Source organism: Muntiacus reevesi, chromosome 2 (genome assembly GCF_963930625.1).
Source record: "Muntiacus reevesi chromosome 2, mMunRee1.1, whole genome shotgun sequence".
NCBI classification, from domain to species: domain Eukaryota; kingdom Metazoa; phylum Chordata; class Mammalia; order Artiodactyla; family Cervidae; genus Muntiacus; species Muntiacus reevesi.
This window is the reverse complement of record NC_089250.1, coordinates 195,626,819-195,639,907: the sequence shown is the minus strand read 5'-3', so window position 1 is coordinate 195,639,907 and position 13,089 is coordinate 195,626,819. Positions and strand designations below refer to the sequence as shown.

General features: G+C 41.6%; 1 protein-coding gene across 2 annotated transcripts in view; it reads left to right on the top strand.

Moving 5' to 3' along the window:
- Positions 1-8,718, top strand: part of TMC7 (transmembrane channel like 7) — a 53,321-nt gene extending 44,603 nt beyond the window's left edge. The window contains exons 14-16 of one of the 2 annotated variants that reach the window (XM_065920308.1): positions 3,064-3,219; positions 5,779-5,857; positions 6,683-8,718. In XM_065920308.1, the coding sequence (XP_065776380.1) occupies positions 3,064-3,219; positions 5,779-5,857; positions 6,683-6,757 (310 nt within the window). In that variant the 3' untranslated portion in view covers positions 6,758-8,718. Of the gene's footprint in view, positions 1-3,063; positions 3,220-5,778; positions 6,081-6,682 lie in introns of those variants that run through there. The other variant, XM_065920307.1, reaches the window with a different exon arrangement.
- The last annotated feature ends 4,371 nt before the right edge of the window (positions 8,719-13,089 follow it).

The following is a 13,089-nucleotide window of genomic DNA, read 5'->3' as shown; positions in this document are numbered from 1 at the left end:
TGGGTGACATCACCGACTCAATGGGCATGAGTTTGAGTCAACTCCGGGAGCTGGTGATGGACAGGGAGGCCTGGCGTGCTGCAATTCATGGGGTCACAAAGAGTCGGACATGACTGAGCGACTGAACTGAACTGAACTGATGTTGCAACCTATGCAGCCTATGTTTCATCTATGTATATAAGCCAGCAGGCAAGACTATGATCCAGTAAAACTTTATAAAAAATAGACTGTAGACCAGATTTGGTCTGTGGGCTGTAGTTTACCACCCCTTGACTTAGTCTCATGGAATTCCATTTCTTTATTTTATTTATCTTATTTTGTTCCATTTCTTCATTTCTTTTTTTCTTATACTGGAGCGGGTTGCCATTTCCTACTCCAGGGGATCTTCCCAACCCAGGGATCGAACCCATGTCTCTTGCACCTCCTGCATTGGCAGGTGGATTCTTTACCACTGCGCCACATTTCTTCATCTTTAACTGAAAAGCCTAGAACTTTGAATTCCTCTCTCAGGTTTTATTATTTTTTAAACTAATTTGAGTCTGTGTCAGTTCAGTTCAGTTCAGTCACTCAGTCATTTCCAACTCTTTGTGACCCCATGGACTGCAACACCCCAAGCCTCCCTGTCCATCACCAACTCCTGGAGCTTGCTCAGACTCATGTCCATTGAGTTGGTGATGCCACCCAACCATCTCATCCTCTGTCATCCCCTTCTCCTCCTGTCTTCAGTCTTTCCCAGCATCAGGGTCTTTTCTAATGAGTTAGTTCTTTGCATCAGGTGACCAAAGTCTATGTATGTTTATTGTAATGGTAGTATGTTATACATTGAAAAATTCAAGTAGTACAGAAAAGAGTATAAATTAAAGAGATTTATTATGAAAAAGCTATTTTTTAATGCATATGGAGTAATACTGTTTTGGCAACTTAATTTTTTTCACTTTTATATTATGTCCTTTTCCAGGTCAGCACAGGCAGAACTCTTGTTCTTTTAAAATATTTACTTTGAATTTTTAAAATAAGAAATGCATTCCCATGGCACAGAATTGGAAAAGTATAGACGAGTGTGTGGTAGAAATTCATCCTCCAGTTCTGTTTCCTACTACTTAGTTTCTGTCTAAGACAGTCATATCTACACATGTGTGTGTCCCTCTCAGTGGTTCTTTATTCCATTGTATGACTGGATCATAAATTGCTCATCCATTTTCTTAAACAACATTTAGGTTGTTTCCAGGAATTTATTTTTTTCCCTAAAATAGGGCTGCAGTAGAAAATTTCCTACACAGAACTTCGTGGTGTGACTATAGGCAATTCTTGTAAGTCTTAATTTTTTCCCATTGTAATTTTATTTTTAAAATTTTCAAATCTATAGAAAAGTTGAAAAAAATAGCAACAATGACAACTTATATACCCTTTACCTGGATGTCCCAGTTGTTGCATCCTACTATATTTGTCTTCTCTCTCTCTGCATACCTTTTATGTGTGTGATGATGAATCACACCATGGTTGTAGGCATCATAACATTTCATTCCTAAATACCTAAACCTTCACTTCCTAAAAGTAAGGACATTCTTCCTATATATCCACAATAGCATCATCACACCTAAGAAAATGAATGCCAATACCATATTCCTGCCTTTCCCAGCTTTCTCCACTTGTCCCCAAATAGTCTCTTAGAGCTTTATTTTTTAAATGAGGATCTTTTTCAGGTTTCACTCATTACTTTTGCTTACCATGTTTCCTTAGTCTTTCTTAACCTTTAATTCTTCAAAAAGTCGAGGCCAGTCTCCTCACCTCTAAATTAATAGGCTGAAGAGTGGTCTCCCCACATTCTAGAGCTGTTTTCTCACAGTGTCATTTAACTTGATCTTTCGTGTTTTTTTTTTAACTTCTGGTGCTCAATGTATTGCTGTTCTACAATATCACCAGAGTATCTATCTTCGAGTAATAGGTTCTTTTTTTTTTAACTGAAGTATAGTTGATTTTAGGTGTTGTGTTAGTTTCAGGTGTATAGCAAAGTGATTTTGTTATATAAATATATATTTTTTCAGATTCTTTTCCTTTATAGGTTATTATAAAATACTGAGTATAGTTCTCTGTGCTGTGCAGTAGGTCCTTGTTGATTATCTGTTTTATATGTAAGTGGTATGTATATCGGAGCAGGCGATGGCACCCCACTCCCGTACTCTTGCCTGGAAAATCCCATGGGCAGAGGAGCCTGGTGGGCTGCAGTCCTTGGGGTCGAGAAGAGTCGGACACGACTGAGCGACTTCACTTTCACTTTTCACTTTCATGCACTGCAGAAGGAAATGGCAACCCACTCCAGTGTTCTTGCCTGGAGAATCCCAGGGACGGCGGAGCCTGGTGGGCTGCCGTCTATGGGGTCACACGGAGTCAGACACGACAGAAGTGACGTAGCAGCAGCAGCAGTATGTATATGTTAATCCCAAACTTCTAATTTATCCCTACCCACTCGTCATCTTCTTTGGTAACCGTAAATTTGTTTTCTATGTCTCTGGATCTATTTCTGTTTTGTAAAAAAGTTCATTTCATTCTTTTTTTTTTAGATTACAAATACCATTTCTCTGTCTGGCTTTCTTCACTTAATGTGATAATCTTTAGGTCCATCCATTTGCAGCAAATGGTATTATTTCATTCTTTTTTCTGGCTGAGTAATATTGCAGTGTGTGTGTGTACCACATCTTCCTATTTGTTCATCTATTGATGGATACTTAATTTGCTTCCATGCAATGAACATTGGGGTGCATGTATCTCTTCAAATTAGAGTTTTCTCTGGATATATGCCCAAGAGTAAGATTGGAGAATCATATATGGTAACTCTATTTTTTAATTCGACCTTCTGTCCTCAATTTCTTGTAAACTGGAAAGCAAGTCTTGGGACTTAAGACTTCAGGGTAAGCATTTTTGACTGGAATATTCCAGAAGGCCCATGAGGTCAGGCAGTTCCTCGTGGGTCACTGTTGGTGAAGCTTTGTGGGTGTGCAGAGGAGGGGTGCTCGGCCTGTGCTGCAGGCCTGGCCCTGAGCCCCATGCTTTGTGTCCTGGCAGCATCCCTTCCTCCAAAGCCTGTGGGCCGTTCACCAACTTCAACACCACCTGGGAGGTGGTCCCCAAGACAGTGAGCACCTTCCCCAACTCGCTGCAGACGCTGGTTTATGGCATCACTTCGGAAGCCTTCGCGGTGCCTTTTTTCATGATTATCTGGTAAGTGAGAACCACCTCGGCTCCGCGAGTATTTTCCACTGAGACTGGTGGGCTGCTCTCCGCTGGGAAATGGAGCTCACCTGAGACACTTGGTATGATACTGAACCTCTCTGAGCTGTACTTTACCTAATCTCTAAAATGCTGTAATAATAGTAATTCTTTCAGAATATTGTTGAACAGGTTCAGGGAGATCCCAAATATAAGGCACTTAGCCAGATGGCTGACTTATAAAATATAACCCAGTAAACACTGCATAATATTAGCTATACTGCATATTATTAGTATCACAAAATTAGTTGCTTTTCAGAAAAGGAATTGATAACTGGTCTGAGAGAAGAGTACCAGTGTGGGAGCATGCCCTTGAACCCTGGCTCTACCATTTACAAGCCGTGTGGCCTCAGGTCATCACATATCCTCTCTGAGTCTTGATTTCCTCCCCTGGAAAATGGGAATAAAAATGGCACATACCTTGTAGGGCTGTGAGAAGAAGGACACATGGTTACACGTGTGAAGTGTTTAGCAGAGGACCTGGCCTTTAGTGAAGAAGGCTCAGTAAATGACAAGGGTTGGGTGCAGAGGTGATGAGGGCTTTTGTGCAGTGATTCATTTTGCATGTTGAAGTAATTCTAATCACAAATGTGTGTTGAGGGCTTACTTTGTACTAGGCCTTTGTTCTAATTACTGTCTGTTCTCATTATTCATAAATGCCATATTTTTTCTGTATTGTAAATATGCTTACTAGCGAAAATATTTTTGTAACCAAAAAATCAATACTAGTGATGCTTTTTTGTGGTTATTTTTGGACATGTGTTGAGTAACAAAAAATGAGTTGCTTTGACATACAGTGTCTCAGTGCATTTATTATTCCACTGCTGTAGTGGAATATCACAGTCTGGGTCACTAAATATTATTTCTCATGGTTCTGGAGCCTGGAAGTCTGGGATCAAGATGCCAACATGGTCAGGTGAAGATCCTCTTCCAGCTCACAGACTTCTTATATTCTGTAATGGCAGAAGGGGCTAGGGAACTCTCTGACATCTCTTTAATAGGGGCACTAATCCCATTTGTGAAGGCTACATCCTCATGATCTAATCACCTCCCACAGACCTACTTTCTAATACCATCACCTTGGGAGTAGGACTTATATGAACTTGGGAGAGCACAGTATTCAAACCATAGCTCAGACTGTAACTAAGTATCCTAAATTTTTATGATCTGTTTATAGTGCCATGTTTCTGGCATTTTGTGCTTTTGGTGGTGGGTGATTTCGCTGTTCATGCAGACATGAAGTGTTGTCTAGGGTTTTCTAAGTGCACTAAGGCTGGGATGTGTTTTATGCAGATACTGTGCTTGTTAGCTAAGCTTCATTTGGGCACACATCATGGGCTGTTGGCTGTGAGTTCAGTGATATTAAATAAAGTGTATTTAAATAGAAACAGTTATTATGTATTAATAACTTTATTTTTCAAGAAACATAAAAGAAAGTATTGATCAGCTGACAAAAATGTTGTGACCAGAGGCGCAAAGGAACCTACTCTGTATTTCCTTTGGGACCATTGTTTCAGAATTCACTGGTTTAGTGTTCCTGGAAACTATAAAACTACCACAAATCACTGAGTTGATTGTAGCTTACCTGTACTAACTCCTGCAGTCATCAGTTATCCTATGATGTAGATATTACTACAGTAAAATCCCACCATGATGCAAGAAAAAGGTTAAAAAAATTTACTTGTTAAAGGTAAGATATCTTTGATATTAATAAGATGATGTGGGAGTTGTAGCCCATTAGTCTGGAATTCCGTGGATCCTGGACTCAGCGGCTCCATCGTTGTTGGTTCACTCCAGCTGTGTGGTGGTTACCTGACCTGGCTTCCACATCTTTGGGCGTCACTCTTGACCTTGGCCCTGGAGATTTGCAGAAGAGAAGACTGACATCCCTGATTCCAGTGGCCCTCATTTCCTCAGCCTTCTCTGGGGAGATTGAACAGGCAGCCACCTCCTCTTCGTGGATGCCTGCTGTTTTCCTGGGCACTTGCCCTTCACTTCACTTGTCCATCTTCTCAAAGATAATAACTTCAACCACCCACAACTGAGGTCTGGGGCTGCACAGAAAATAGGAGCAATTGCCGGTTGCTTTGATTCAGAATTGTATTATGTTAGGCTTGTTATCACTGGGTTTTACTCTGTTACCCCCATTTTACAGATGAGGGGGCTGAGGCCAGAGAGGCTCCACAGTGATCGTCCACAGTCACTTTATTCTGTGTTGAGCTGAGCTTCTGTCCCATCTCCTCCTCTCTCCCCTCTCACGTGTGTGCCAGCGGAGATTCAAGAGCGTTAGTATTAACTTAGAAAGCAAGGCAGGAATCAGTCTTTGCTGCCACTGCCAAATAAAACCTTTCTGGCCATTTCTGATGCTCTCTGCTTGGGAGAGATGAGGGTTTTCTTTTTTTCTTCTGTTTGAACAAAAGTAAAACTGTTCCAGGCCAAGTGTATTGGGTCGTTTTCCAGTGGTCTTTAGATGGTACAAATTCCCTAGTGACCTCTCGTCTTACATTGCAGCCTGATTATGTTTTACTTCATCGCCCTAGCCGGAGCGCACAAGCGGGTGGTCGTCCAGCTCCGAGAGCAGCTGAACCTGGTAAGAAAGCTCCGGTCCCGGGGGTCAGGGCTGGGGACATCTATGGCAGGACACGGAAAGGAATGGGGAGCTTCTCCCAGGAAGAGAGAGCGGGACACTTCCATCACCACTACCCCAGAACTCTGCCTTCAGGCCCAGCCTCCTGCAGCTCCATTTAGGTCCTGAGTCATCTGTGCCTTCAGCATGTGCATCCTCATACTGTGCTGGGATGCAGAGGGGAAGAAGGGAGACAGGACTGCTCAGTGGCTAAAGGAAAAAGATACATTCCGACTGCAATAACTGCTCTAAAGATGGTACAGACGAGCTAGTTAGAGGGGCCTGGTGGACCATCGGCTGCTGAGATAGCAGCCATCTCAGCCGGAAGTGATGGTAGAGCCGAGACTTGAATGATGAGAAGGAGCCAGTTATGGGAGGTCTTGGGATGAGAGTAACAGGCAGAGACAACAGCGAGGTCTGGCCCAGGAGGAAGGGCAGGCTGCACGGAGGGTGCAAGATGATGGGAAAGGCAAGGCGAGCTTGAGTCACAGCACCGCCTGAGGGCGCTAGTGAGAAGTCTGGGTTTAATTCCGAGTGTGATAAGAAGCCACTGGAGGGTGTTGTCCAAGACTGATGTTCATTTTTAGAAGAACATTTTTACAAGGCTGCTTTGTGGACCGGGGGCTGCTGGGGGTCCGGGGGACAAGAGTGAAAGAGACAGTTTGGAGGTCATTGGAGGTCCAGTAGTTTGGATCCTCGGCCTCGAATCTGATAGGTAATTTCTTGGGTTGAAATAATATTTGTTCCCAAATATATTGACTGTGCTGTTGAACCTGTCTCTGTTTTTAGGAAAGTCGTGACAAGCGTTATCTAATCCAGAAACTCACAGAAGCCCAGAGGGATCTGAGGAACCGACTAGACTGACGGGGAGATGCTGCCGCCTGTGGCTCACAGGCTGGCCTGGTGACCTGCCAGCCTACAATATCCGTCGGGGATTTTAGCAGAAATTTTAAAATATATTTTTCTGGAGTTTGGGCCTTTCCTGAAAGTGGCTCCATATGTGCAGCTCCAGTGGCGGTGTTTACATTACCAGGTCCCTGTTTAGGGCATTAGAAGCTTAGAAAAGTGGGTTGAAAACCACGTCTTTTGCCTGTAACCCAGCAGCTCAGGGGCGACTTGACCAAAACACTGACTTTGAGGCTTTGCAACCAAAACTGAGGAGAGCCACTGAAGCTTTCCAACCAAAAGTGAGGAGAGACCACTCATGTTTTTACAAGCTTACTTGTATCGTCTTTTAAAGTTAACTGTGGAGGTCATCTGTCCATGAGCCTGGGTTCGTTCTTTTGAACCATGTTCTGGAGATTTAGGCTGAGAGCTGTTCCCTTAAGAAGCAGTGACTCTTGTGAATGGTTCTGTAGACTTAAAATGCAGAAACCCTGCAATCTGGATGTTTGAAATAGATGGAGGAGAGTTATGTAATTTCAGCTACATGGTAGTATGTAATATGAGTAATCCTGTATGGCAGAGAAAAGCCCTTCCTGCCGTGTGAATAAGGCAGGCCCCGAGGGCCTTGGATTGAGCCCGTGATGGGGGGAGCAGTCGCAGCTTGGCAGCCTGGATTTCATAGCTTCCTGGGCATGTAGCTACAGCTTTGTTACTCAGGGGAAGTTGCTTTAAGGGCCTGGATATTCACAACCTTCCATCCCCTTCTAGTCCTGGGTTTGGAGACTTGGCAGAGGGCCCTGTGCCATCAAGATTAAGAGGCAGAATGTGTCTCACTCTTCCAAAGGCCACGTCCCTTCCAGCACTGAAGTCTCTGAAGGGCACTTCATGGTTCAGAGCCAGGCTGGAAGGGGCTGTTGAGTGTCTGAGTGTTTGCAGGCATGTGGGCTGCCGCATCAGGCCAGCCTTTGGCGGTGCACCCAACTGGACCGAATGCTGGAGCTTCTAAATGTACGTATACATAGTTTTAAGGGCTCTAGTTTTTCTCATGCTTAAAAATTTTAATTTCATTTTACAAAACGTGTAGATATCTCTTAAGACTCCTGTTACCATAAAAACCTTATGCAATAAATACCTCAGCATAATCTTACCTGAAATTGATAGCTTTAAACCTTTTCACATAAGCCTTGATTATAGTTTAATCAGTTTTCATTGTAATACCTTCAGAATCTTTTCCAAAGTACTGTCGTTTTGTAATGGACTGTCTGTGCCCTCCTTCTCTTGTTTTCCTTCCTTTCACTGGCTCGTTAAACCTTTCCTTGGGAGAGCCTGGCATTTAAAGGTGGGTGCAGCTTTTAAAAAGCTGCTGCTATGAAGACTATTTCCCACCCCCAGGACTCTCCTCTTACTCCAAATGATTGACTCCTTGCTCTTAGAAATAAAGCAAGCTCACCATAGTTAACACAGGTCTATCTACTTGTCCCTTTGCCAGACTTTTTTTTTTTTGCTCTTCTATAGTTAGTATTAACACAGGGTATTTTTAAAAACTATGAAACTGATGAGCTTTTCAAGCTTTTCATACCTTTTTAAGGTGTATGAATATTTAAGTCTAATAACTAGTATGCAATTTTGAACAAATGAAAGTTCATTCCATCCTCACTTAAAAAATTCTAAATTGTTGGCATTTTTGCCTAAAGAATTTATATGTAGCTCATTCGTGCCTTCAGCATGCTTCTGAGAACAGTCAAGTATTGTTTGTGTGTGTGTGTGTGTGTGTGTGTGTGTGTGTTGGAAGCTCTGTTTTCTTTTCCTGTTATTATACTGAAACATGCTAATATATTCATCTTAGATAAATGCTGCTAATTTGCATACTTCTTACTTGAATGTTTTTATATATTTTGAAAATTTTAATAACTGCAGGAGATGTCTGTATAATTGTTAAAGTGCAGCTCTCTCTAACAAATGTGCATTAAAACTACTGATTAAACTGTATCTTGAAGGTTTTAAAATGTGATTGTGTGTATTTGAATTCTTGGAGGGGTCTTGTCAGCAATCTAGTGACCATAGAAAACTCTAACAGTTTGTAAGGTTACTCTTTGCCTTTGCCTAGAATCAGAGAGAAGAAAGAAATATTTAATTTTAGAAAGTCATCAAATGTGTGCTTTTAAGACTCTCTTTTAAGCCAACAAGGGATGTGTGTGGATGTGTTTTAAACTTAAAAGACATAGTTATTTCAAGCATTCCCTATCCCACCTCCCAGAGGAATTTTATTCTCCCAGAAAATTAAATAATATATATTCAAGCAGATATGTATCTGTAGTTGTATGCGTGATATTTATTTATTTCTGAGCTTCTCCTTTATTCCTCCTTAATAATATCTTGAAGAGTAGCTGCCCATTCTTTTTTATGAGTATATCGCATTCTTCCATTATGTCAGTGTATACTTTCACAGTCATTTACCAGTGCTGGATACTTAGTTCTCATTCACTGCCCCCTCCCTGACCCCACAGCACCTCATTATAAACACTGGGAGTTGGAATTTTGAAAGTCCATGCAAACATTTCTCTTTTCTCTGTTCTACCCCATTCGGCTTCAGGTTCTTTTTTTTTTTACATATAATGTATTTATTTATTAAGAGTTTGATATTATTATTTTCTTTTAAAATTTTTAATTGGAGGATAGTTGCTTTACACTGTTGTGCAGGTGAATCCACCTTTTAAAACATTTTAAAACATTCACAACAACATGAATCAGCCATAAGTATACATATATCCCCCCACCTTAAAACCTCCCTTCCAACCCCCCACCCCGGCTTCAGGTTCTTGTTCTTTATCAAGACAGCCTTGCAATTCCTTGCAATCACAAAATATTCTCATCCCAGCAGAGAAGAATCCAGTTACACAAGTCTTTAATTTGTATTAACTCTTTAAGTTAGCAAAGTAAATTTCTGCAGCTACATGTCTGATTGCAGATACTCACTTGAGTAAGGATTGGAGAGGGCTTCCCTGGTGGCCCAGTCAGTAAAGAATCTATTTGCAGTGCGGTAGACCAGGGTTCGATACCTGGGTTGGGAAGATCCCCTGGAGGATGGCATGGCAACCCACTCCAGTAGTCTTGCCTGGAGAATCCCCATAGACAGAGGAGCCTCCGGGCTACAGTCCATGGGGTTGCAAAGACTTGGATACGACTGAAAAAGACTAAGCAGAGCAGAGCAGAAGAAAGGAATTAAACGGATGGTACAGCAAGGTCTGATCCCTAGGAAGATAGAACTTCTTACTGTGTCTTCTTTATATAGGGTGTTGCTTTATTAGTAAATTCCATTTGGTATATTTTCTTTTCCAATACAAGGGATGTGCTTGGGACATAGAGTGGCTTTGTAACTTGCTGCTGCTGCTGCTAAGTGGCTTCAGTCGTGTCCGACCCTGTGCGATCCCATAGACAGCAGCCCACCAGGCTGCCCCGTCCTGGGGATACTCCAGGCAAGAACACTGGAGGGGGTTGCCATTTCTTTCTCCAATGCACGAAAGTGAAAAGTGAAAGTGAAGTCGCTCAGTTGTGTCCAACTCTTCACAACCCCATGGACTGTAGCCTACCAGGCTCCTCTGTCCATGGGATTTTCCAGGCAAGAACACTGGAGTGGGTTGCCACTTCCTGCTCCTGTAACTTGCTTAGTTGCATAATTTTTTACAGGTTTCTTTACCTTTCTGAGATAAAGTACCCTCATTTTTTTGTTGTTGTTGTTTTTGTTTTTTTTTTATTTTTTCCCCCTCATTTTTAAAATGAAAAAATACTGAATTCACTTTTATTTTTGAGGATTGAATTAGGGAATAATAAGCCTTTTCATTATGAAATTTTGTTTTTTCATTACAAAAATACTTGTTATAGAAAATATACAGAACACTGAAAGCTGTAGAGAAAAAAGAAGTGAATCATGTATAAGCAACATTTATGGACATCCACTGTTAATCTTGGCAAAATTCCTCTTAACATAGAACAGAGTGAGGGAGGGAGGATGATAAGAACAAAAAGAAGAAAAATAAAAATTCTCATTTCTTTTTTCAAAAGTGTTTTTCCATTTTATCCAAAGTTCTTTATAAGCATTTCAGTGGGCTACATAACATCATACAAATGGATCACGACTTTTTTAACATTCCCTTGCAACATTCATTCTGTTTCCAAATGTCCCTGATAACAGATAATGAAGACACAAAAATCTTTGTCAACATTTTTTCCTTTTTTTTTTTTTTTTGAGACAGAGACCTGGAAATGGGATTACAGCCAAGGTTTAGAACATTTCAAGGCTTCTGAGAGCAAGATTTATATTGAGGAGCTTTACATGGGAATGTTACACAACTTCGCTTTCATCAAGTGTTAGGAATTAAAAAGTTAGACTATCCTGGTGGTCCAGTGGTTAAGAGTTTGCCTGCCAATGCAGGGGATTCAGGTTCAATTCCTAGTCTGGGAGGATCCCACATGCCACGCTCAGAGCAACTAAGCCCATGCCTCACAATTACTGAGCTTGTGCCCTAAAGCCTGTGCTTCACAACAGAAGCCACTGCAGCTGGAGAACAGCCCCCTCTTGCTGCAACTAGAGAAAGCACATGAGCAGCAAGGAAGACCCAGTGCAGTCAAAAATAGAAATAGTTATGTAACAATCAATTACAATTGTAAATCATTGCAGTGTTGTTAGGGAAATTAAAATGGAGGAAGTTTTGTTCAGGCTTCAGAAGAGCAGGCCTCTGACCTGCTTCTGATCTGCCTGGACACTGCCCAGATTCTGTGCCTGCCTGCAAGCACAGTATGTGAGGCAGCACTTTAGATAAAAAAAGGAGTGGGTCTTGGAATTCTTGAGCCCCCGGAGGTCTGGCCAACCCCTCAGGGTCTAACAAAATCCTATGGCTCACAAGGTGAAACATTGTAAAAAGGTGAAAGTAAAAACAGAGCTGCATTTCTGCATGCAAACTATTAATGATACCAGTCTGCAGTCTAGGATTATAAGCAAGAGCCCCTGAAACTGCAATATGAAGTCTCACCCTTGGGGTGGGTGTACAGCCCAGGACCCTTTCCCAGTAGGGACTCCAGATTGCTGTTAACAAGGGACTTCCAGCCTGTTCAAGTCTAGATGTAGGTTGGCCCAATTTGGTGGTGTATGTGTTGTTAATTCTCTCTATTGTTTCTATTTCTCTTCTTTTAATTATTGTATGTTGAAACTGTCAATCTTCCATAAAAATGTGAAATTGTTTATGTATGTAATACCATGTGGTTTCTTGTGTTAATGAGTCCTTCCAACCTGAAAGGAAAGTAAAACTTTCAGCAAAAAAGTGCGTTAAATTTTAAAACAATTAGCAACATTATTCTACAATAGCAGTCTATCTTAAATATTTTATAGTGATGGATAAAAGATATATAATCCAAGAATGTAAAGTAGAAAATGAAAGTCACCTCACAATTTCAACTCTAGAGTTACCATTATTAAACATGCCTCCACACATGCACAGCCTCCCGACCAGTGATTTATTACAATTAATGAGTCTACCCTGACAGACAGGATACAGACTCAAAAGTATGAAATATGTTGCTAAATCTACTCATTCAACCTTCCCCTCAAGAAACAGTTTGCACCAATTTCCTGGGGACTCCGATGGTAAAGAATCTGCCTGCAGTGCAGGAGACTCAAATTGGATCCCTGGGTGGGGAAGATCCCCTGGAGAAGTGAATCCCTACCCACTCCACTATTCTCGCCTGGAGAATTCTATGGAGAGAGGAGTCTGGCACACTACAGCCCATGGGGGTCACAAAGCGTCCCGCACGACTGAGGTACTAACACAAGCTCTAACAGTAAAGGGGAAATAAGGATAGCAATAATAAATGTTCTTTGTAGAAAATCTAAAAATAGAGAAAAGGAGTAGGAGGAAATTTAGTTTGTCAACCCCAGTACCTAGAGTCAACACTATTTGCACGTGGTGAATTGAATTTCAGACTGTAATTTCTACTATTTTAAAGAGCCTACAGATAGAAATTTCCTGTATTGGCAAAGCACAAAATACAGTGGCTTTGCCGGTAAACAATTCCCTCATGGTCCTTTTCCTCAGGAATTGAAGTGAGTAATCTTTCACCTGTTTGGATTTTTGAAAGAGCCAGTTAGCATTCTCATCTCCATGGCAACTCTTTACGTAGTGATTGATAGCGACTGCATCCACTAGAGTCTTTTCATTTGACACTTCCAACCAATCGGGTGGAAGCTTGGGACTAGGGGCGTTTCCACCAGTGCGCGAGGCAGCCGCATCTGCCTTACGTCAGCCGTGCGTCATCAA